This window comes from Alternaria novae-zelandiae (genome assembly GCF_023758075.1).
Source record: "Alternaria novae-zelandiae strain BMP 2774 chromosome Unknown scaffold_3, whole genome shotgun sequence".
Classification (NCBI taxonomy): Eukaryota; Fungi; Ascomycota; class Dothideomycetes; order Pleosporales; family Pleosporaceae; genus Alternaria; species Alternaria novae-zelandiae.
Window position 1 is genome coordinate 417,892 of NW_026056963.1, and position 23,030 is coordinate 440,921.

General features: G+C 55.1%; 11 protein-coding genes across 11 annotated transcripts; 8 read left to right on the top strand and 3 right to left on the bottom strand.

Annotated features, from left to right (window-relative positions):
- Positions 1 to 260: 260 nt before the first annotated feature.
- Positions 261 to 2,213, top strand: J4E88_002116 (uncharacterized protein; the record flags this gene model as incomplete). The annotated part of the gene is made up of 4 exons (XM_049395782.1): positions 261 to 440; positions 491 to 586; positions 638 to 1,072; positions 1,122 to 2,213. 4 exons carry the CDS (start codon positions 261 to 263, stop codon positions 2,211 to 2,213), a joined length of 1,803 nt encoding a protein of 600 aa, XP_049258186.1.
- Positions 2,214 to 2,904: 691 nt separating this feature from the next.
- Positions 2,905 to 3,687, top strand: J4E88_002117 (uncharacterized protein; the record flags this gene model as incomplete). The annotated part of the gene is made up of 1 exon (XM_049395783.1): positions 2,905 to 3,687. One exon carries the CDS (start codon positions 2,905 to 2,907, stop codon positions 3,685 to 3,687), a length of 783 nt encoding a protein of 260 aa, XP_049258187.1.
- Positions 3,688 to 4,096: 409 nt separating this feature from the next.
- J4E88_002118 (uncharacterized protein) lies at positions 4,097 to 4,925 on the top strand (the record flags this gene model as incomplete). The annotated part of the gene is made up of 2 exons (XM_049395784.1): positions 4,097 to 4,474; positions 4,527 to 4,925. 2 exons carry the CDS (start codon positions 4,097 to 4,099, stop codon positions 4,923 to 4,925), a joined length of 777 nt encoding a protein of 258 aa, XP_049258188.1.
- A 790-nt stretch (positions 4,926 to 5,715) lies between these two features.
- J4E88_002119 (uncharacterized protein) lies at positions 5,716 to 6,525 on the top strand (the record flags this gene model as incomplete). The annotated part of the gene is made up of 1 exon (XM_049395785.1): positions 5,716 to 6,525. One exon carries the CDS (start codon positions 5,716 to 5,718, stop codon positions 6,523 to 6,525), a length of 810 nt encoding a protein of 269 aa, XP_049258189.1.
- Positions 6,526 to 7,619: 1,094 nt separating this feature from the next.
- J4E88_002120 (uncharacterized protein) lies at positions 7,620 to 9,233 on the top strand (the record flags this gene model as incomplete). Its single annotated transcript, XM_049395786.1, has 1 exon — positions 7,620 to 9,233. The coding sequence occupies one exon, from the start codon at positions 7,620 to 7,622 to the stop codon at positions 9,231 to 9,233; it is 1,614 nt and encodes a 537-aa protein (XP_049258190.1).
- A 1,696-nt stretch (positions 9,234 to 10,929) lies between these two features.
- Positions 10,930 to 12,756, top strand: J4E88_002121 (uncharacterized protein; the record flags this gene model as incomplete). Its single annotated transcript, XM_049395787.1, has 1 exon — positions 10,930 to 12,756. The coding sequence occupies one exon, from the start codon at positions 10,930 to 10,932 to the stop codon at positions 12,754 to 12,756; it is 1,827 nt and encodes a 608-aa protein (XP_049258191.1).
- Positions 12,757 to 12,916: 160 nt separating this feature from the next.
- Positions 12,917 to 14,037, bottom strand: J4E88_002122 (uncharacterized protein; the record flags this gene model as incomplete). The annotated part of the gene is made up of 5 exons (XM_049395788.1): positions 12,917 to 13,042; positions 13,158 to 13,187; positions 13,337 to 13,586; positions 13,671 to 13,887; positions 13,998 to 14,037. 5 exons carry the CDS (start codon positions 14,035 to 14,037, stop codon positions 12,917 to 12,919), a joined length of 663 nt encoding a protein of 220 aa, XP_049258192.1.
- Positions 14,038 to 14,869: 832 nt separating this feature from the next.
- Positions 14,870 to 18,235, bottom strand: J4E88_002123 (uncharacterized protein; the record flags this gene model as incomplete). The annotated part of the gene is made up of 2 exons (XM_049395789.1): positions 14,870 to 17,957; positions 18,042 to 18,235. 2 exons carry the CDS (start codon positions 18,233 to 18,235, stop codon positions 14,870 to 14,872), a joined length of 3,282 nt encoding a protein of 1,093 aa, XP_049258193.1.
- Positions 18,236 to 19,421: 1,186 nt separating this feature from the next.
- On the top strand, positions 19,422 to 20,027 carry J4E88_002124 (uncharacterized protein; the record flags this gene model as incomplete). Its single annotated transcript, XM_049395790.1, has 1 exon — positions 19,422 to 20,027. One exon carries the CDS (start codon positions 19,422 to 19,424, stop codon positions 20,025 to 20,027), a length of 606 nt encoding a protein of 201 aa, XP_049258194.1.
- Positions 20,028 to 20,459: 432 nt separating this feature from the next.
- J4E88_002125 (uncharacterized protein) lies at positions 20,460 to 21,431 on the top strand (the record flags this gene model as incomplete). Its single annotated transcript, XM_049395791.1, has 3 exons — positions 20,460 to 20,536; positions 20,599 to 21,025; positions 21,081 to 21,431. 3 exons carry the CDS (start codon positions 20,460 to 20,462, stop codon positions 21,429 to 21,431), a joined length of 855 nt encoding a protein of 284 aa, XP_049258195.1.
- Positions 21,432 to 21,610: 179 nt separating this feature from the next.
- Positions 21,611 to 22,587, bottom strand: J4E88_002126 (uncharacterized protein; the record flags this gene model as incomplete). The annotated part of the gene is made up of 2 exons (XM_049395792.1): positions 21,611 to 22,363; positions 22,435 to 22,587. The coding sequence occupies 2 exons, from the start codon at positions 22,585 to 22,587 to the stop codon at positions 21,611 to 21,613; spliced, it is 906 nt and encodes a 301-aa protein (XP_049258196.1).
- Between the last annotated feature and the right edge of the window lie 443 nt (positions 22,588 to 23,030).

Consider the following 23,030-nt stretch of genomic DNA (forward strand, 5'->3'; position numbering starts at 1 on the left):
TCTCAGGGTCTTCTTTATGGAGGCGACTTTTTGGCCTTCATGTAACGCGTCACCGAAAAGTGAAAACGCACGTGTCTGATACGCTCATGCACTGAACGTGTTTTCGGCTTGCGACCCCACTCCACTACCACCTCTTCGAGACACCTATATCTGAAGATTTATATATTGAACAGGCTCCGACTCGGGTAGGTCGACATCAGCCAACGCTTCTCGTGCGACGTTTGACTTATCGACATCTTCTAGTCACTTTCCATTCAACCATGTACGGCCCAGGACGCCTGCACCTGGGCAAGGCGGCGGTCGGCACGCACTTGCTGCTACGACTGCTGCTCTTCGCTGCAACACGTCTTCTCCCTACTGGCCACGACCTCTACCCGGTTTCGCAGCGAGGCCCGGCGTCGTCTGCGGACGAAGCCGCGATCTTCAACTCTGCAGCCACGGTATGCAATCCTCCGCGACGGACGTGAACGTCGCAACTCACAAGTCGTAGATTACCGCGATGGCGGCAGTGCCCTTAGGATCCCGTCCAGTAGGTACTACTGTGATCGTTTCCACAGCTTCCACGTCTCTCACTGAGTCGGTCCAGGTCGGTCAAGCTTTGTAAAATCGGAAGTCCACCAGCTTACAAAAAGCGCAGGTCCTGACAACAGTCAACCCCTCGTGTGAGCATGAGGCGGTCGCCGACCTCCTGACTCCACGCGATGGCAGCCCGACGACCATGTTGCCTAGCTGGACATCAACTGCTGCAACCCCGGTCTCAACGCCTACTCTCGACGAGCTTCCCGACGCGCCGCCAGATGCCCCCGCCTCCCCCTTTCCCGAGTTGGGCTTGACGACGGAGGACTCCGAGTTTACCTGGCAATCACCGGTTACGCCGTACTCCTTTCCCGACGAGTTCCAGGAACGATACGGAGGGCTACTCGCGGGCTACCGAGGCGACGACCTGTCGGATCCAGAGGATGATGACGTTTGCGACTTGGATGAGTCTCAGCAGCAAGGTTATACAGAAGGTATGCCTTGGGTCCAGTTCTCGGATACGTCTGCCTCAGATCTCCTGGAAGATACTCAGATTGTAAGTCAACAGCATGGTCGGCCTCCTACGTCTTACTGACAGCAACTAGCACGAGCAGCCAAGGTTCACCATCAATCCAACGGTGATCGATCCACGGGTCGGCATGTCTGTGCCAGCGGCGGACATGCACTTTCTGTTGGACGTATGCCCCGCAACTCGACCTCTTATTACTTCTCACACTACCTCTTCCCAAATTTTGTCGACGACCAGCAACGCGATCTCGACCCCAAACAACGCACATGCCGGGCCTGGCTCCAACATCGATAGGATACCCAATGAGATAATGCTAGAGATCTTGAGGTATCTTTTGGTGTTCCCAGGCCCAGCGATCCGCATCAGCGAGTCGTACCACCCGACTGGAGAACCCGTACTTCAAGTCGCGACTTCAGGACAACCCATGCACAATGACCTCCGCCTGCCACCCCTACGAGACATTTTGGCCGTAGCTGCGACGAATCTACGACTCCGCCGCTTCGCTTTCGACGTATTCTTTGGACATAACACCTTTGACCTGACCTGCGGCAACATCCTTTACCGAAATGCTCTTCAACGGAATCCTATTCGATGGATCAGGAGTGTACCTATACTATACCAAGAGTCGCTAATGCATGTCGAAATATCCCTCTACTTGGGCTTGGGCCCGGTAACCTACCGGGAGAAGAGGAGGATAAATACTGAGAACATGATTAGGGAAATTGGAAAGAGCCACACACTGCGGTCAGTAACAATAAAAGTGCGAGTCCCTTATGGCATACAATCTCTTACGCCTGCCGAAGGGCGACAGAGGTTTCTCCAAATGCCTGAACTCGACCTTCTCAGTCGTCTTCGCGGGGTGGACCACTTGGTAGTACAGGCCCCTTTCGCACTTGGAGCGCCCGAGACTGCACGGCTGCAGCAGTGCCTGGCAAAGCCCAAAGGTAGGCGCGGCAGGCACGATCAGCCACATCGCTACCCAGCTCTAGCTCTACGCCCATTGAGCAGCGACACCCTGGTGAGGAGGCCTTGGTCAGAACTAGACTCCGAACTCGAGTCCTACGGTGAAGATCCTGCAGCTTTCTCGACCAAGATCTCCAAGGCAAAGAAACTGGAACGTTTCAGGCGGCTCGACTGGAAGAACCCAGATGAACCAGACAAGCCTTGAGCATGCGCTTGGTATCGGGAGCAACTGACTGTGTCGCGCCCTCTAGACGTTCTGATGCAGATAGACGGTATCTTGTAATGGAACCATATGTATGACCTCTTGGCCTTATGATCTGCCTCAACGTCTTGTCTTTGACTGAGCATAGATGGCGACTTCCATGCAATCCAATCGTGATATGATAGCGACTGTGGCTAAATGCTGACCAGCAAGAGTTCCACATCCACGGAGACAATTGCTGTCTTGTTGTAGATTGTGCATCCTCTCAAGCTGAATGGGATGAGCTTCTTGGAGAATGAAGTAAAATGCCGGGCACTTCAATTTGCCTTGAGCCCGAGATGCTTCTCTCACGTCTTCAAGTGATTGCGTGGCTTTGCAAACGTTTGAAGCCGGGCTCGATCCGGGCGCTAAAGGTGACCCTTAAATTGGAGCGGCCGTTCGTTGTCGTGAAAGCTGCCTGCGAAAACTTCAGTCGCAACTTCTCCGCCAACTTCTCCAACCCCTTCAACATCACCCACAATCCCCCTTCTTCTGACGTCTGCTCTTCTACCAAGCACACCATACCATCGTCGAGTCCAGCTGCGGCGCTTGATCGAGTACCTTGACGGAAAGCAAGCTCTCCGCACCTCCTCTCCCGATCGCAGTACGTCTTTGACGCACCTCGACTTCCACGCCCTCGTCTGCATCACAGAAGATGCCGTCCTCCTCCTCGCTCCCTCCTGCCGCTGCGAAGCAGCTCAGCAGTGCCAACGTCGTCGCCGCGAGTACCTCCCCGCCGACGGCCGCAGGCCCAAACCAACCTCCTCGCGGGCTTCTAGCTTTGCCCACCGAGATTCTCCTCACAATATTCGAATACGTACTGGTGGAGGAGGACAGGCTATCGCCAAGCTTGACAAGGTCTCGGAGAGAGGAGCCTGTATTGCGGGCACACCCCCGCATCCTCTCAACACAGACTGCGCCTCCCAAGGCAAGAGTCCTCAAGCCAATGCTCGAGATCTTGGGTATAGGCTTGGTCGCAAAGCGGCTGCTTCCAGTCGTGCGAGAGGCCTTCTTTGGAAAGAACCGCTTCGACTTGTCCTTCGGCCAGAAGTGGCTAAGCGGCGTCCATCCAGATCTCCAGACCCTCATCCACGACGTTGAGATATGCGTCTCGACCTTCGGCACGAGCCAGTTCCCGCGGTCAAGCGTTGACTTCTCCCAACATCAATTGAAGATTAGGAGACTACGCGTACTAATCTCTGCCCGCGCGTTCGAGCGGCACGTCTACGTCTACCACCCTAGACAACAAGGAGGACAGACACCTTGGGAGCAAGTTTTTCGCACTGCCCCTGAAGTTCGTGCTCTCAGCAAATTGCGTGGCGTTGGGGAAGTCACGGTCGACTTCAAATATCCTTCTAGGTTGCTGTTCACTCCGCCAGGTCCAGATTGGTTGTTGGCGCAGGCAGCCTGGCTCAAGAATACCATAGAGCAGGATTAGGGGTGTAAAGACGCCGGTGTAGATTAGAACAATGCATGAGCTGCAGTCAGGCAGTATGTCCTCTTCCTCCATGATAGCCGTATGAATGCAAGATGACGCCTCTAGACAATCAGAGAGCTTCGTCGTGATGCCCCGTGATCCAAGAATCCACAAGTGAACTCCTTTCCCCGAATTGTTACTCGGAAAAGTCTGAGAACGGCCCAGCTCGTGTCTGGAAGCTTCCGCCGAACGGTAGAGGCTCGGAAGCCGCCCCTCTCACCGTCACTTCCTCATTCCTCATCGAGCATTGCCTGGGTGACCGTTGGCTGACCACGCTAGCACGCTCAAAGTCTTCGCGCAAGCTCAAAAGGCACAACAACGCTGTCCCTCTTCCCCTCCTTAGCAACGACACTCTCACATCATCATCACAATGCGTTTTGCTCTCTCCCAGTCAGACGAGTTCCTCGCCCGCCACGACCTCGACCGCTCCATGCTCGAGAGTCTCGCCGAAAACGAGGAACGCTTTCTCGCCGACGCCCGTGAGAAAGCGAGAACCGCCCCCCGTATCAACGCTCTTGGTCTCGCCGCGCGCAACGAGATGAGGGATCGAGACCTGGCCGAATTCGGTCCTGCCGCGTTCCCCCCTTCTTCCTTCTTCGAGACCACCGGATCTCTACGTCCTCGCGTGTCGCCGCCAACTGGTCAACAGCCTGCTCCCCCGGCGCCTACGCCGGGTGTGTGGGAGTACTATCAGGCTTGCGTGGTCAACGCGACCCATACGTACTGGTCTTATGGAGCCAAAACTGGTGTAAGTACTAACCCCTCTCGACATCACTTGGTGACTGACTAACATGTTACAGTGCGTCAAGAACAGCGACGCCCTCAAGGATGCCAAGGAAGACGGCAAGCGCGTCTACACGAAGCAGCCGGACGGTCAGTTCCGCTGGGCGGCTTTCCAGCAGTGCAGCCCGAGCACAGTTGCGGGCTTCAAAGGACTACATCAGATGGTGCGAGCCGTCGGCGGCAATCCTGCGAACTTCGGTTCCAGGATTGAGATGGCCGAGTACGTCATCGCTCGGGAGGCACCTCTCAGTGTCGTCCAGGAGGAGGACGAGGGCGAGATCTACTCGGGTACCTTCCCGGTCCACTTGGGCCAGCCAGCGTCCCAGAAGTTCTGGGGTGAAGGACAGTTGGGCAACGGCACGCTGACCATGGCGGCGACGACCCAGGGTGCGATGGAGAAGTACCCGGGTAAATGAAGGAGCTTTGTGTGGTCTCCGGGTCGATGAGCATTTAGCGTCGGCGTTTGTGGTTGCTGGCCCTCGACAGAAGACATCTGGTCGATGGAGGAGCTGGCCGCTTGGTATCAGACGAACCAAGCAATATGAAGACATGTCCTCCCATTATCCTTCTTTGAAAACATGCCCATGAACCTTTTGTGATACAAGCCACTTCTGCTGTAGGTGTCTTTTTCGACTCTCCAGGTATCGACGTTGACGTGTCATGACATCTGCCCGCAGTGCATCTGCATGCACGCATCCTATCTCATACGAATCCCTGAGAACACTGAAGTCGTCTGTACAGACGGCATCGTCAGGAGATAGCGCTCGGGCCTTAGATTTTGGCGTAGCAGTGTTGTTCGTCCAGTGCGTCTGCGTCTCACTTTTCTCCACAACCGCACCACGATCTGCGCGCCACCCACAACACACGAAACGATCCTCGGTGCCCCCCGCCCTTCTTCTCAGACCATAAGAGCGGCCGTTGAGCTCCCCGCAAGCAAGGCGTCATCGGCGCTGTGTACCGCACCCGGCCGCGCTCAGGCAGATCAGCACACCCCGCACTCGACTCCTGTACACGACAACTGCACCACCGCCTTTTCAACGGCCAGTAGAGATCTGCGATACGGTATCTGTCCTGCAGGTTGATCGCGATCTCCACGTCGAGCCCGCCGACAATCTGCGAGCTCCCGCCAGACCACGACGGCCACACCAGAGCCGCCGACAGCACCCTGAACGCGCCCAGCACCTCGCGACTCCCAGATCGAACGCAATGACGCCAGATACCGGCGGGGAGGTCGCTTCCGCGTTCCAGTTCTTCTCCTCGGGACTGCCCGAGGAGATATTGATGCAGATCTTCAAGTACTACCGCGCCAACCACATCCAAGGTGTGCTTGTTTTGGACTACAACGGCTTTCCCATTCCCGAAAATCCCGCCTTCATTTCCCTGACAGCTTGCGAGGTACACTGGACTGAAGACAAAGGAAGCCAGAGCTACACCCCGCCGGTGGTCCGGCCCCTTGGCTTGGAGGTGGTGCGCAAGGTCTTGGGGATTCGCCGTGTCAACAAGCTCTTTGCGCGCTGCATGCTCGAAGTCTTCTACAAGAGCCCCATGGTGTTTCAGCACGGCCAGTCAAGTGAGCTTGGCATAAAGCCTATGTGGTTTCTCCCCTGCCAGATCGAGCCCAAACTCATCGAGCGCGGCGCATCAATCAAAGTCGAATATCGCGACGAGTGGCGGCGCACGTATCTGGGACTCGTAGCAACGGACCATGAGGTTGGCATCGAGTGTACGACAACGGGTATAGACTTGGCTCTCAGCAGGGAGAAGCAAATGCCGACCATAAACGATGAAGATGCTGAGCTCTTGGCGATGGACCCCAACAGGATGTTTGTCCAAACACCCAATGGCCTTCTCATTCGGGGTATACAGTTCACTGGAGGTTATGAGGAGACATCGTGGTTTCTCCCCGAAATATGGAGCGAGGTAACGATCCAAACGTTCTTCATCCTGCTCCAGCACCCAGATTGGAGCTCAACCGATATTCCTCCCGGCTCATCCTTCATTCTGTCCCTGGTATAGAGAGAGACCATGTCGGAGGAGAAGATATAGGGTACATCGCGATGGTCTTCAGGGTATATAGACTTGGTATTTGGCAAACCTGACGGCAATGCAACCGCTTGGAGGAGGCGTTGGTTACTGGGCGCCGCACAGGCATGTATAATGATATGCTGCAGCTCAGTCGGAAGAAGCACTCTTGCGCAAGTCTTATTTCCAGACCAATCGTGCGTGCGTGATGTAGAAGAAGCCAGGGGCCGGGTTGCAAGCCTCGCGACTAGTATTCGACTGATGATCTGTGTCGCCGGCGTCGTCGCTGTATGCAGGCTGTGTTGTCTTAATGATTCTGAAATCCCGTCGTCGTCGTCTGAACTTTGCAGTGACGTTCTAGCGTGGTGACCAAGTTCGATGTTTGTCTACGTCCGTCTCTCACGACGACTTCCGCCTCCGAACTCTTGATAGCTTCACCACGCGACAGCCACCCACAACCACGTCCTCCTTTTCAGACACTGCGCCGACAGCTCTCTGCACGTAGATTGTGACCGGCACAAGTGCGACAAATTCGAGACGTCTATAAGCACCTCCGCGCTATCGGCCACCTCCGCGGCCTCGTTCAACCGTCGCGATCTTAGCCACGACTAAAGACGGCGACAGCAACGACAATAACTCTTCTGATCGGCTCGCACACCTGGGCCGGACTCGCGAAGATACCGGTAACGACAACGGCGCTGCCTGCAACGTCTGCGACTACCACTCCTCGCCGACCTAGATCGGGGGCGCCTGCGACATCAGCCACACCCTCCCCAGGAAGCACTCCTGACGGCTCCCAAAGCACACTCAGGGACACATTCGACACCGGGAAGGCCACAGCAAACCTCCTCGCGTCCCGCCGCCAGGTTTCAAAGCCCAGGCCGTCGCGACATCCGGCTATCTCCATCGCGAAGACAGCCACCACGCAACTCGTACAGCATACGATCGCTGTACAGCTGCGGCTCTGCTACTCTCCGAATCACCCAAGGGATTGACTGCTGGTATCCCCACGCCACAGACGTCCAACGATCAAGCGTCCGCCGAGAGGATAGTGTACATCTGCCCAAGAAGCCAAGCCCAAAGCAACGATGAGCAGCCTCCAAGGCGACAGCACACCTGCGGCTCTCGAGCATACGACTCGACCTGTGTCGTGGCGTAAGTACTCTCCTGTCAAGACCGCTATGTCGCTAACAGATCCAGCGTCTCACATCGACCCGAACGAGCCGGACACCGCGACCCCGCACACATCTCCCCGCCCTATTATAACAGAAGAGAAACGAGTCTGGAGAGAGGGGCAGCATGCGATGACCTACAACGCATGGCTAGCGAACGAGAAAGAGCTGGACGACGCCTTTCGCATCTGGCGAGATACCGACGACGGTAAACGCGAGGTCGCACAAGTGTATCGCCGCTTCCCAGGTTTGCGGCTTACATCCATGGGCGCCGAGGATGTCTCCTGGTTCGTCAGGGAGATGTCAACTCCAGGTACGTACTTGCGTACGACGTGGGATGCCGCCCAGAGCGATCCAAACACCAAACCATTGTTTTCGGTCCCGCAGCTAAAGCTCTTGGTGCTTTTGGCGTCTCCGCGGCGGTCGCTTAATACGTGCAACTTTCCTGGCCAATGCCAGCAGCTCTTCTTCTTTTATGGACTCATGGAGTGGCGAAACATCTTCGGTCCTGAAGCTGGTGAGCGATCTGACGAATATGACCGTCTCTTCCCCCACTACGGATATCTCGAGGGTAACCTTCTTGACTGGCCCTTACCATGCAAACCAGAAGGCAGAGGGATTCCAATGGGATATGGAATCAGTCTTCCGCCCGGTGAAGAGAGTATGCTCACAACGGAGCGTTACGTGCTCAACCAGCTATTGTACTGGGATACACCGCCATACATCCCAAGTAGCCGCATATACCCAGGAACAACTGCGAAGGGCATAGCCGATATGCCGGCAGAAGTGCTCGACAAAATCTTTAAGCGAGTTGGTTTGTTCGGAGGCCCGATGATCATGGCACTGAAGGACCAGTCATCCGCACATGCTCCCAGTCGTTTCCACGCCACTTTCGCGCTTCCAACACACCGTATCAATATTGATAGATGTATGGTCAGTGACTGGGACACCCAACTTCATCCCTGCACGAAGATCCCCAAAATACTCGACCTCCGTAGAGTCTGCCGTAAATGGGGTGACATGATCCGAGACGTCTTCTTTCAGAACACATTCGTTTTTCGCTGCGAAGATCATGGACATGGTTCAATGTCCCAGAATGTTTGGGCCATTTCCACATCGATGAGAGAGGATCGATACAACCTGGCCGACTTCAAGATCCGCTTCAATCCTATCTTGACAGATGGGGTGGTACAACCTTTCGAAGGCTCGGATGAGATTGGCTTTGATTACGAAGAAGAAGTAGTTCACCTCGGAGCCAGCCGCAATACAGGCAGAATGATCTTCGGTACCGACGCTCCTTGCGACCGGACTTTCGTTAAGAAATGGATCAACAGCCAACTGTTCTTGGATGACGGAGGCCACCTGGCTGTGCGAGCCTTTCGTCTGAAGTTCGATCCTGGTACCCATGCAAGGGAGCTTTCCAATCGATGGCTCTCGGGCATCTTCCAGCACTTGCACCGGAGGGGCATTGGAGGTAAAAGTGCTGGCAGCAACACCTTGCTGCTCGACTGGAACGCTCGCGACCTGTGAACAGTCCGTCCGGGCGACCACATTTTGTGTTGTTTGTTCCGTAGATGCGGCGCAAGTGCTCGAGTTCTCCCGTGGTGACGAGTACGACCGCTGAAGCCGCCGGTGCTTGGAACCCAGCTGTTACTTCTTTGCTTGCCTCCTCCGCGGGGGTAAGACGGCGGACGATGCTCTGCCTGTTGTTGGTGGCAGTTGCGGTGCAATGGCGGTTGGGGTAGAAAGCGCGACGTCGATCACAATAGGCCTTCGGAAGAGGGTCGAATGTCGATGCCTGGTAAAGAGAAAGCAATTGGTATCGTACAGGAACCCTTCGATGCGGCCTGAAGATTGTGTTCGGTCAGCAAGATCGCCCCTTCATAGGGTGTGGGAGCGCATACCCAGAGAGTCGTCCGCTCCGTGGCCAGCTCTATAGTACTGAAGCAATCGAAGAGAACACCCTCGAGCGTAGTTGAAGAGGCAGATGAAGAGGCGATTTGCAAGAGTAGGGTGTTTGGTCCGAGTCTCGGAGAATTGGATCGCTCCGCTGGGACATCACGGCAACGCCCAGGCTCCCATTGAAGTGCAGCGCGTACTGCATGAACGCTGAAGCAGTCCAAGAAGAGCTATCTCGAACCTGCGGCCCAGTGGTGTGTTGAGATTGCGGGGGAGGTCGAGCGGAGGATAGTCGGCAATGAGGTCAAGTCCGCCTTATTTTCGAAGTCAAGCCCGCGAACAACGCGTCAACGATTCGAGTACCTGGAGAGCATTAAGAGGCGCGACAGCAAGCTCACTACAAGAGTACTGGAGATCCTGTTCTCGTTAGTAGCTGGCAAAGCCTTCTCCGCTCGAGCGTACAGAAGGCGGCCAGCCTATCCTGCCAATCGAGGTGTGCAGACAGGGCGGACATAGATGCGGTCCTCCAGCTTTAGATGGCCTGGCTCAGTCTGCTCTGTCAGTATAGAAGGATCCGGAACATTGAGTTGAGTTGAACAAGAACTGAGTTGCTGTGGGTCGTGACACTGTGAACTTCAGATCGAGCCACGGGCAAAGCTTCAGCCCTTTCCGCACTAACGATCGACCGCCACCGTGACCACCGGTTACGATTCAACCACCACAGGCAAACCACCTCGCCCTACATTCCAATGGCATCGACAACAAGCTCAAACGACGGAAATGAGGGAATTCCTAGCCGCTCGCGTGGGCTCGTCCGCAACGTTCTCCGTTTCTTCTCCTGCAAGTCGTCGTACAGGTTGCCAACGCACCCGTATATGCAGAACGGAGCTGGAAGAGGACAGCCTAGTCGTTCAGGACCACACCAACAAGCCGACTACTGCAGCCTCCCCCTGGGACTACGTCGTCACCCCGCGCGCGCGTCTGAGCATCAGCGCGAGGCCGTGAAGCATACGGGGGGCGTATAGATGCTAGGCATTGTGTGCGCCAATGGAGCCTGGAGTCCGTGGCGTGTCTTCTCGACGCCAGATACTAGAAGAGGATGACGCGGAGACCGTCAGGAGGTATCGAGAGCAAACATGGCGACAAACGAAACTAGTAGATGCAGACGACGGCGGAAGCATACGACACGACAAAAACGCGTAGGAAGCACAGGAAGAAGTTCAAAAGGAGATGTTGGGCGCGACATGTCGGAGGGTTCGCCATCCGACGCGAGATGAGATGAAGTTGGGAGGTTGGAAGCTATCTCTCTACCCCACCATAGCTCCCCATGACGCTAGACACACCCCTGCCTCCGATGCAGGCCGACCGAGCCTCCGATGACTCGCCCAAAAAATACGAAGACACGCTCAACAAGCTGCACTTCTGGCACAACACCACAATGACGACGGTCCCCGACTACTCACGGCCGACGACGCCCGACAACGGTCCCAATGGCCTTGTCTCGCCCCGCACGCCCAAGAACGGCCTCGCCCTGACCGAGTACAGCGCGAACCCGAGTCCGCCCTCGGAATCGACGTCTTCGCGAACCAACGATGTCATACCCGACGCCTTCCTCCTCCCCAATGGCTACCCCGACTACCTGCGCCTCATCCTGACCTCGCGCGTCTACGAAGTCGTGCAGGAAACGCCTCTCACCCACGCAACCAATCTCAGCAACAGGCTAGAATGCAATGTTCTGCTCAAGCGCGAGGATCTCCAGCCCGTTTTCAGCTTCAAGCTGCGCGGCGCATACAACAAGATGGCACATTTGGATCCCAAGGACAGGTGGAGGGGCGTTGTCGCGTGCAGCGCCGGAAACCATGCGCAGGGTGTGGCCTACTCTGCGCGCAAGCTCAAGATTCCCGCAACCATCGTCATGCCCTCAGGAACGCCCGACATCAAGCACAAAAACGTCTCACGGCTAGGCGGATCAGTCATCCTACATGGAGCTGACTTCGACGCTGCAAAGGCAGAGGCTGCGCGATTGGAGAAGCTGCATGGGCTTATGTCTATCCCGCCATTCGACGACCCGTATGTCATTGCAGGTCAGGGTACGGTTGGCATGGAATTGCTGCGACAGACAAACCTGCAAGACCTCAAGGCCGTTTTCTGCTGTGTTGGTGGCGGTGGACTCATCGCCGGAACTGGTGTATACATCAAGCGGATAGCACCACACGTCAAGATCATAGGAGTGGAGCAGTACGACGCAAACGCCATGGTCGAATCGCTCAAAGCCGGAAAGCGCGTCTTCCTGAAGGACGTCGGACTCTTCGCTGACGGAGCTGCGGTCAAGACAGTGGGCGAGGAGACATTCAGGATATGTCAAGAGGTCGTCGATGAGGTCGTCCAGGTCACAACAGACGAGACATGCGCAGCCATCAAGGACATGTTCGAAGACACGCGCTCTATTGTTGAGCCTGCAGGTGCGCTTGCCCTTGCGGGTCTGAAGAAGTGGGTGAGCCGCAACCCGTCACCAGATCGCAACCGTGGTCTGGTCGCCATTGCCAGCGGCGCAAACATGAACTTCGACCGTCTCCGCTTCGTCGCCGAGCGCGCCGCCATCGGTGAAAACAAAGAAGCCATCCTCTCCGTCACTATCCCCGAACAACCTGGTTCATTTGCCAAGCTCGTTTCCATCATCCACCCCATGGCAGTCACAGAGTTCAGCTACCGCTACTGTGGCCCTGAGTCAGCTCAGATCCTTGTTGGTGTCGAACTCAAGGCGGCGACCAGAGCCCGTGATTTACCCGACCTCATCGAACGTCTCGCCGCTGAAGGCATGACTGCCGAGGACCTCTCTCAAGACGAGCTCGTAAAGTCACATATCCGCTATCTAGTCGGAGGGCGCAGCAACGCCGCCGATGAGCACATGTACATGTTCGAATTCCCCGAGCGAGGAGGCGCGTTGTACAAGTTCCTGAACACACTACAACCGGGAATGAACATCAGTCTTTTCCACTACAGGAACTACGGCGGCGACGTCGCGAAGATCTTGGCTGGCATACAGTGTAAAGAGGAGGACAGTAGCAAGTTGGCCAGTTTCTTGAAGGATATTGGATACCCGTACAAAGAGGTCACAGATAGCTCAAGCTACAAGATGTTCTTGAGGCAATGAGATGGGAAGGATTGATGTAAGCAAAAGGCGACGTGTGTAAGGACAAGTGGTGGAACGAAGATATGAAGGAACAATGCAGATACCCCTTTCACTTTCTCACACTACTCACTATCTCCCAAACTGCGTGCATATTGCCCATCCCGACACCACAGTCACCCATCTACCAAGGCCAACCACCCTCCGCCTTCAAGAACCCTCCACACTCCTCATCTCGTTCTCCCTCCAAGATAGCAACCATGGGTTTCGCGCCCTCACTCGTAGGCTTAGCCCCATGCTCCGGTTTGTTCTATCGCAATTGTTAGCAAAAGTCAACCCAAATCAGCGAGGGATGCCACGAAACGGCCAAAACGTACCCTAGGCCCCAAGTTACTCTCCGTGAACCCCGGACAGAAGCAAAATACCTTCCACCCCTTGGGCCCATACTCATAGTCCTGACACGCAGTAAGCATATTCAGCGCCGCTTTGGAACTGCGATATGGCAACTGTCTCTCATATCAGCAAATGTCTCACCGTTACCCCAACGCAACCCCAACCACACCAATCTTACCAAAACAGCCGATTGAAAGAGCGGGGGCCATACATTTTTCATAGCCTGATGCGGATTCGTCCTATCACTCCTGAGCCCAATACTCCCGGCTCCACTCGACACATTCAGGATCCGCGGCGTCTTCCCCATCTCCGCGCTTTTCGCGAGGAGGGGAGCGAACGTTTCTACGATGACGGCTGGGCCCGTGGCGTTGGTTAGGAAGGCGGATGTCATGCGCGTGGCGAGAGAGGAGGAGGCGGGTGCTTCGCCGGTTATGGCGGCGTTGTTTACGAGGGCGTCGATGCTGCGTGCGATATCATCAGTATCATATGATGCACGGAAGTAAGAGTTGCAGATGGACAAGGAAATGGGATAGGTGTAAACATACCGACCATACTTCCCCTCGACCACATCCTTCGCTTTCAAGATACTCGCCTCGTCGCTCACATCGATCTGCAGCAACTCCACTTTTCCAGGCAAACTCTTCTCCTGGAGCTGTTTCACAGCGGCTGCGCCTTTCTCAGCGGAGCGACTGCCGAGGAGGATCAGGTATTTGGCGTTTTCGAGGAGTTGGGTGGCGAGGGAGAAACCGATGCCGCCGTTTGCTGGGATGATTTGTTAGTAAAGCTTTGAAAGAGGAATTTATGGAGTGAACAGAAGAGGGGGAGAGGTGGGAAGAAGGTATGGAGTAGGAAGTAGGGAGGTGTTTGCGTACCGCCGGTGATGAGAACGATGGTCTGGTCGGTAGAAGACATGTTGATGTTTCTTCGTTCAGTTACGGACTGTTTGATATAGAGCTGATTTTTCTCTTCGTGCTGATGTGAGCTTGATACTGTCTTGTTGGCGGCTGTAGCCTTCTCTTTATATCTTTTGGTCCAGGCCTCTAACTCCTGCCTTCTGTTTCCACACACAACCCTAAACTCTAAGACTACGCATAGCTTCTTCGGTAGGTTCATGCTCCAGCTCCACCGCCACACGCTACCTACAGCTAAACAACCGAAAGTGCAATAAAGCACTTGCACATTCTGCTGTAGTGCGCGGCTGCAGGACCGTGAGCATGCATTCCCCTTGACCGGACAGTAACAACACGTCTACGTAGTGCAAAAGCCACGCAAATCAGACGCGGATGGACCCAATGAGCACCCTCGATTCTCTTTCGAAAACCTAGTATTTCCCCCGACCATCCGCTGCCGACCATCCAGCACGGTGGAGATAGTCGGCGGACGGGGATAACGGAGTTAAAGACACGATCATGGAGTAAAGACGGCCACATACGACGCAAGGTTAGACTGTGAGCACATAGTTTAACCTCATGCGTCGCGTGAAATAAAGCGTAGTTGATCTTCCTAATCCATCTATTGGCTATCTAAGTTGTGTATTGATGTTGCAAGCCGAGGGCCGCTGTCGGCTGCGTGGTATCCTAATGATGCGAATTCCTCCTGACCCAAAAAGAAGAAACGCCGGCGCCTATTGCTGCGCCTTACCCAAGATGACAACGCCCGATCTGATGCAAATGTGGTAGCGAATGTAGGGGTGGTGTGTGGAAGGACATGTTGAATGGAAGAGAGGTAGAGCGAATGTACACGCTCACACCCTATCCTCTGCGAAATCCAACACCTCGCAATCGTCCTCGAAGAAACCCTCCTCGTCGCCGTCGATACCCTCCTTCTTCACGCGCCGACGTCGTGTGGTGACGACAACCTGCTCTACCTCCTCTTCGCCGTCTCGAAGAACAAGCTTGTTCTCGATCCTGGCGGCAACGCCCGTGATGTCATCCTCTCCAGAGTCATACGCCTGAGTGATTGGCGTGGAGATACGTGTTCCCTCTACGGTCTCACCAAAGAGCCATGGCGAGCTATCTTCGTGATGGAGATCGGAGATAAGTGCCGGTAACGAGGGCTGGTATTCGCTGCTACTCTCTTGAACCTCGGGTGCTTGTCTGGAGTAGACAAAACGCGTGACACGTTTGTCGGTGTAGAAGGGCTGGTAAGGAGGGTTCGTCTCAATCTCGGAGAAGCTGAGTGGTGCGAGAGATGGCACGGTAGGCTTGCGAGAAGGCAAAGCGCGAGGAAGCCAGTCACCGTAGCAGTCAAGTGTTGGCTCAGGATCACCAGGTTGCGGGAACAGTTGCTCCGTGACGGAGGGCGGTAGTGCGGTATCCGAGATGGGAGCAAGTCCGAACTCCACTGTCTTCTTCTTGGTTATGGATGCAGTATGCGATGATTTCCCCTTGCCTGTCGCAGCTCTCATCTGCACCCTCCAGATCTGAAGTACACCACCGGACGCTAGTGCGATCGAACCACGACCTCTACCAGAAAGCCAGCGTACGCTGTAAGGCTTGATACCGCTAGGCGATGACGGAAGTGTCATTTTGTTGTCGCCGGCATGCCGGATGTTGTTGATTGACTTGCCTACATTGGCAGCGACGGCTTTGCCAGATTTTGCGCCAGCGGCAGGGGTTACACCCAAGCCACTGAGACTGAATCGAGTTCCGCCGACGCTGTTCTTAGCGCGAACAGCATCAAACCAAGGCCTAGCGCTATTGACAGCTTGCATTGCTGAGTTCATCACACCAGCGGGACCTGTGGGGGACGCGACATCCTTTGGTGGGGCTGGTGCAGCTGGACGAATGCGCCGAGCTGGTGGCCATTGGAAGGCCGACGCAGGCATCGGGAACATGTGCACTGTTCCCTTGTCCGTGATGACAGCCAGTTTATCGACTCGAGGGGCAGACCAAACAACATCGATGACGTTCGCAACAGTCATTCTGGTGAAGCGAGCGACTTGTCGTACGTAAGGTCCTGTTGGCTGTTCCCTTAACGTCTTACGTGCTCTTCGGAAGTTCATGCGCTTCAGGTCCCAAACATCTTGATAGTCGCCCTTCTTGCTCACAGTCATGAGCATAAGACCGCTGGGGGCGAATGACATGAAGCTGCAACCGAGAGCCGCGGGTATAGTGGCGACCGGATGAAGTGCGTTCTTATTCCTCGTTTCCTCTGCGTCTGCCAGTCTCTGCAGATCATAGACGGAGATCACAGATGCCTCTTGTCTTGGCTGAGTCTGGTTGTGGCCATGGGTCGGTGGAAAGTAATGCTGCATGGGATCTTGACCATATGGCACGTTAGCTCCTTGCTGGCCCTTGTTCATGTAGCTCTTGAAAGCCTGCATTCCCTTCTCAGTGGCCCAACGTGCACCCTTGATTGCAACTTGTGTTCCCTCCCTGGTAAGTCTATCGATCAAACCTGCTTCGTTGGGCACATCGACAGCGCAGTTGGGTGACGGCTGAGGCGGTACGCTGTGGTGCCCAAGGCCCGGAGCGCGCTCGTAGTAAGGTGAAGTCAGGGCTATACCGTTGACAGGGTAGAGCGCGCTTGACGCTGGTGGGGTGACGGCGAGCCAACGATCGGAGAGCGAAAACACAGGCAAGCCATACTTCTCAGGAGGAATCTCGTCATGACTGCCGTCAACGGCACTGGAACCGCTTGAATGTATGGCCCGTTCCCGATTCTGAACGGATGTCCACAGTTTACCGATACAGCGGAATCGCTCTGAATATTCAGAATGACCTTCGTGGTAAGGCGCGAACACAAAGACTTCTCCACTTGCACCAGACGCCACAACAACAAACTTCCCCTTCGCATCAATGACGAAGTCGCCTACTGGAGGTGGAGGCTGAAACATGGGGCTATCGATTGGGCTCGTGAGAGGTATCAGGGGAGTTCGATACAGGACGGCCATTCTCCGCCTCTCCTTCAGTGAGTAAACTTCGACCGTGGTTTGGTAACCACTGATTTGCCCCTCTTGATTTCCATGTCGTGAGGACGGCCTACTAGGTGACTCAGACGCCGAATCGTCAGCCGCGGAGGATGCACCGCTTCCACTAGAGCTTCTGCTGTCTTTAACGACCGGACCGTGAAGGACGAGTGCGATCAGTGGACGGGAAGCAGCTAAAGGATCGTGCCGGGAGATCCAAGGCAAAATCTTGGCGCCTATCACAGCGCCCCGAAGTCCTTCCAGTCGACCCACAATGTCCATCTTGCTCTTTTCAACGCGGAAGACGTCGAGCCCACCTTGCGAGCCAACAAGCAGCACGTTCTCTGTAGTTCGAGCCGCCTCATCTCCGGCCATGGATAGAGTATCGAAGCCACAGAAGTAGCCTCCTTCCCCTGGCTGCATGCCATCGGACTGGCCGTTGTTAAGGCCGAAGTCGATGTTTGGCAAGCCATAGTAATGTGCTTGGGGTTGATGCGGCAGCGGCGGGTTCGGCATGAATTGTTGCGAGGGTGGGCGAACACCTTGTTGAGAGTACACAGATGCTCTACGGTCTCTACCCGGCGAGTTCTGTACGCGTCCGCCAAAGTTGGTATATTGATTGGGGTGGCTCAGGGGTCGTGCACCTGGAGGTGAGTTTGACATGGCCTGTGGTGCGTACAGCCCGTCTCGTGCACCAGGCGAGTTATGGAAGGTAGGCGGAGAGCTGGCTATAGCGATGCCCCCATTACCCGGGGAGCCGGAGTTTGGAAAGAAGGGAACTGACTTGGCCCACTCGTTGGTGTATTGTGCGGCCGTGTTTCGAGTGGCACCGATCGCCGATAGTAATGGAGACGTAGTGGCATGGTAGTTTGTGGGTGGAGACGTGGATGACAGACGTTTGGCTGACGAAGGTGACTTGGTTCTGTGACAGTCAGTCGCGTTTGAATACGAACAAGAGTCACCATCGCCCCTTCCATGTAGGGAAGGGTGGTGCTGCTTCACGTACATCTCTCTCGGGTATATGCGCGTAACCTTGCCGGCCGCTTTATTTCTTCTTCCCAACTCATTTCTCGACGTGTTGCGGCCGCGTGCTTGTGGTGTGTCCTGTACCTTGGTGCCCTTGCGCTGCTGCTTGTGCAAGTAGGTGAGGTTGGAGACGGGCGTCGTATGCTCGGCGGCGTTGTCGGGCGATGAGCTCATATAACCTGCGGAAGAGCGTGTGGAAGGGTCTGTTGGAGCGCTAGCTCAGTCGTGAGGAAGTGGTAGGTGTCGTGGGCGCGAGAGAGGTTGTGGGGGTAGCGACGGATGAGGACGGCGGCGGGTGACTTGGGATGAATGCTAGACGGGCGTTGCGTCATGCGCCTCCGTGACCAGGACTCGTGGAGGTGGCGGGCGCGTGCTTGCACAGCAAGACACTTATACACAACAACACTGGTGCCTTGTTCCTGACTCGGCGCGTTATCGGGGCCTATCTCTGGTAGTCACTCGGTATCGTCGGGAGGGTCGTTGTGGCTGTTGTTTGAGCCGCGGGGCTGGAGCTTCACGCGGCACGCTAGATATGGGGCCCCTCAGCGCGTTATGCAGAGAAGTCTGGATGGGCGCGCAGAGGTGAGTCAAGTTGGAGCTCTATCTAAGCTCCCAAGTGTTGAGATATGTATGCAGGGCGTCGTAAGTGCAGTTAGTTGTGTCGCTGGCCAGGTCGCGGTGCTGAGGGGCAGCTCATAGCTTATGCAGGTGCATGTCGCGCCCTCAGCCTTCCATTCGCCCACCACATCACGGCCGCCGGCACCGCCCTTTGCGCTGCTATCTAGCCCCTCTTTGGCCGACTCTAGTCATTCGCAGATTGCGCGCTGCTAGTGATGTCAAGTGACTGCAGCGAGCACGGTAGATGCCTGAGCAGGTTGTTGGGCAGCCACATGCGGCGTTCCGCGATGCATTCCGAGAGACTGGAGTGACGTCCTCCGCATGCATATCATGGCCCACATGCCGCGACTTGTCCCGCGCCTTGCACGTGCTTCCAAGGTTATATCTCCAACCTCATTGCAGCTGCAATGATAGCCAGTACCCAGCGGTGAGCTTAGTCTCTGCGATGTGCAAGGCCCGGGCGTCAAGTACATAGGCAGCGTCCGTTCGACTCCGTCGGATTCTGTCCCATCCACAATGACAGGCATTAAACTTATTGGTTTACATGCCCAGTAATCCGCCCAGGGGAGATTTGTCCCGAAGCTTATGAAGATTACCATTTTTGGAGCCGGCGACATTTATCCCAGGAGACACTCGCATCACCTCCCAAGCGATGTGGCTAATGTAGCAATAAACCTCGGGTAGGCTCCGGTACAAAAGTATGCAACTCCCAGGCTGAAAACCCTAAACCCATCCATCCAATATGTTTGCGTCCAAGTTCCTCAACCTCGTCTCCTTGACGCTCCTCCCTGCGGCTCTTGCCCAGTCCGAATACACAAACCTCCCAGCCGTCGCACCCGGCGTCTTCAACGCGACCGCACGCATAGAAATCAAGAGCACCGTCCCCGCCGCCTGGGACGTACTCACCGACTTCGCCAACTACGCAGCCTGGAACCCGTTTGTGCGTTATGCGCTCACTACTTCAGCCAAGGGCAACATCACCCTGCCTGATCAGCGACCGGTCGAGGGCAACTTCCTCTTCTTCCGAGTGCAGATTCCTGCGCTTCCGCTGCCGGTGAACAAGGACACGCCCGACAATCTCCTGAACACGCAGTTGTCCGCTGAGCGCATAACTCATGTGCAGCCCGAGTTGGGAAGATTGGCATGGGATTACTTGGGGGAACTCGCTATTAGCTCGACGCGTTGGCAGGCGCTTAGCGACATAGGCAATGGTACAGTGTTGTATGAGTCGATAGAAGTGTTTCACGGGTTGTTTGCTGGAGTCTTGAAGGATACGCTTGGAGAGAGTCTGCAGCAGTCTTTCGAGGCACAGGCAGAGGGACTGAAGTTATACCTTGAGGGTTGCTAAGGCTGTAAAGTAGGAAGCTACATCACCTCGTCTCTAACAATGCTGAACTCTTTGTAATATAGCACGTATGCAATTCCGATGATACGGCTGAATTGAGAGCCGGCACGATGCACAGTCGGCATGGTTGCGATGAACCCGACGGCGAATAAGCACTTCGGCGTTGCAAGCAACCATTCCGACCCCTGTCATCCATCCCGCGGGCATGCGCGCATCTCCACTGTCGCAATCGCACATGTGCAGTACACGCCGCAGCATCAGGCGCTCACCATGAGTACTTGTCTCAGCAACATGTCTCTATTTTTTGGCTGTCTATGATAGCACACGTTCTTTTGTCTTCCACTTGCTCCAACTACGCTTCGTCCGTTGTTCCACAGTGAGCGCGCAAGCCAGACAACACTTATCGCACATGTGCAGCCCTCGCCTTCCAGCACCATGACGATGACCCCCGAGCTCGAAGCCTTTGCGCGAGCCATATCGCGCGTACTGGGCTGGGCCTACTTCCTGTCGTGGTCAGTACCACCCACCTACCATCCCTCCTCCTGTCAGCCCCAGCTAACCAACCCCACAACAGGTCCCTATCCTTCTACCCCCAACCCATATCGAACTACCTGCGCAAATCCACGCTCGGCCTCGCCATCGACTTCCCCACCCTCAACGTCCTAGGCTTCACCTGCTACACCATCTCCACGGCCTGCTTCCTCTACTCGCCGACGATAAAAGCGCAATATGCGGCACGTCATCCTGACGCGCCCGAGACGACGGTGCGGTTCAACGATTTCTTGTTCGCGGCACATGGCGCGGTCATGTGCGTGATTATATACAGTCAGTTCTTTGAGAGGATTTGGGGCTTTGAGATTGGCAAGAGGCAGAAGGTTAGTCGGGTTATACTGGGGGTTTGGTGGGGGTGTGTGCTTGCTATTGGGGTTGTGGTGGTGTTGGTCAAGATGAATGGGGCTGGGCGGGGATACGATGCTGAAGGGTGGGCGTGGATCGATGTTGTGAGTCCCTACTTTGCGTCTTCTAACTTTACGGGATGGTACTAATATGAAGTAGATCTACACGCTCGGGTACGTCAAACTCCTCACCGTCTTCCTCAAGTATATACCCCAGGCCTGGGTCAATTACAAGCGCAAGTCGACACTAGGGTGGAGTATATATCCCATGCTTTTGGACTTTGCGGGTGGCTGGCTTTCGCTCGCACAGTTGTGCATTGATTCTGCGCTGGAGAATGATTGGAGTGGTGTTACTGGTAATCCAGTCAAGTTTGGACTGGGCAACATCACTATTGTGTTTGATATTATCTTCATGCTGCAGCATTACGTGCTGTATCGGCACCCGGGGAAGCATATTGATGATGAGGATGAGGAAGAAAGGGAGGGGCTTGTACAGGGCCGCAGAGACTAGTAAATATACATGCAAGGCTTCGTCGGGTATCCGACTTATCATAGCTCACGAGTTCTGGTCTTCATCTACCTTCCATTGCTGCTATGATATATATCGGTGGCACAGATGTGACATCAATATGCCATCTGATGACATCTCGACAACCCTGATGCGAGTCTAACGGCAATTACAGCCACCTCTCAAGCACTCTTCCCCGTAAGCTTCTCACAAGCTTCCCTATACTTCGCCGCCGTCTTCTCCACAATATCCTGCGGCACCTCAACGCCCTCCTTTCCCTTCAACCCCTCACCCGTGAGCCAATCCCTCAAGAATTGCTTGTCGTAACTCGGCTGCGCCTTCCCCAGATTCTTTTCCCACGACTCCTTCGGCCAGAAGCGCGAGCTATCCGGCGTCAACACCTCATCAACAAGCACCACCTCACCCATCTCATCAACGCCAAACTCAAACTTTGTGTCTGCGAGAATAATACCAACTTCCTCTGCACGATCCGCAGCAGCGCTGTAGATAGCAAGTGAAAGTTCCTCAACACGCTGCGCAATCTTCGCATCGCCAATCATGTTACGCGCTTTCTCAGGGCTGATGTTCTCGTCTTTGCCGCCTACTTCTGCCTTGGTGCTCGGTGTCCAGAGTGGTTCCGGTAGCTTCTGGCCTTCGACGAGTCCGGTGGGGAGTTTGATGCCGTTGACGGTGCCCGATTTGGTGTATTCGGACCAGCCTGATCCGGTGATGTAGCCGCGGACTATGGATTCGATGGGGAGGATGCGCAGACGCCGGACTTGCATGCTGCGGTCCTTGAGCGAGGTTTGGTCCTGGATTGTGGAAGGGAGGTCTGAGGAGAGGAAATGGGTTTTTAGACCGGGGACTTTGGTGGGTAGGTAATTGAACCAGTATATTGACATGGCGGTTAGGAGGGCGCCTTTTCCGGGGATGCCCTGGGGGTTTGTTAGTTTGAGCTCTTGACTTCTGTTCAAGGACATTTGATCTTTGGTGAAGTTGAACTTACATTCTCCATAATCACGTCATACGCTGATATACGGTCGCTCGCAACGAATAGTAGTGTGTCATCGTCAATGGCGTAGAGATCGCGCACTTTTCCAGAGGCAATCTTGGGCAGTTTGCCTTGGATGTCGATGGTGGTGACCGCTTGAGCCGACATTTTTTCCCGTGAGTTGATTTCTTGGTGTTGAGTTCGGGGAGTGACTGTGTTTGGTGGGGATTTATGCACGATCCCGCGTCGAGTATTTTATGCTTCAGCGGGGCCGCTGTGGCTTTCTCGAGGAAGGTGTGGCGGTGCTTGATCTAGGCTGCGATCGTTGCCTTGATACACGAGACTAAGTTATTCACGATTAGCACTGTAACATTGAGCCGTGATCATCGGAAACGCATGTGAACGAATTCAAGTTCGTTTGGAGTAGTCGTTTACTTCCATTGTTACGTGACTGCTGCTCCGGCCTAATCGGTCACAAGCCCCAGGTGTGCCGGGCGTAGATCGATTCACGCCTTACTTCATTCGATCGCCTAGCCGCATCACTACACCTCCAGGGCTCACCCAACCACCCCTTCATCACTCTACATCCTTGCAGCTAAACCAGATCATCT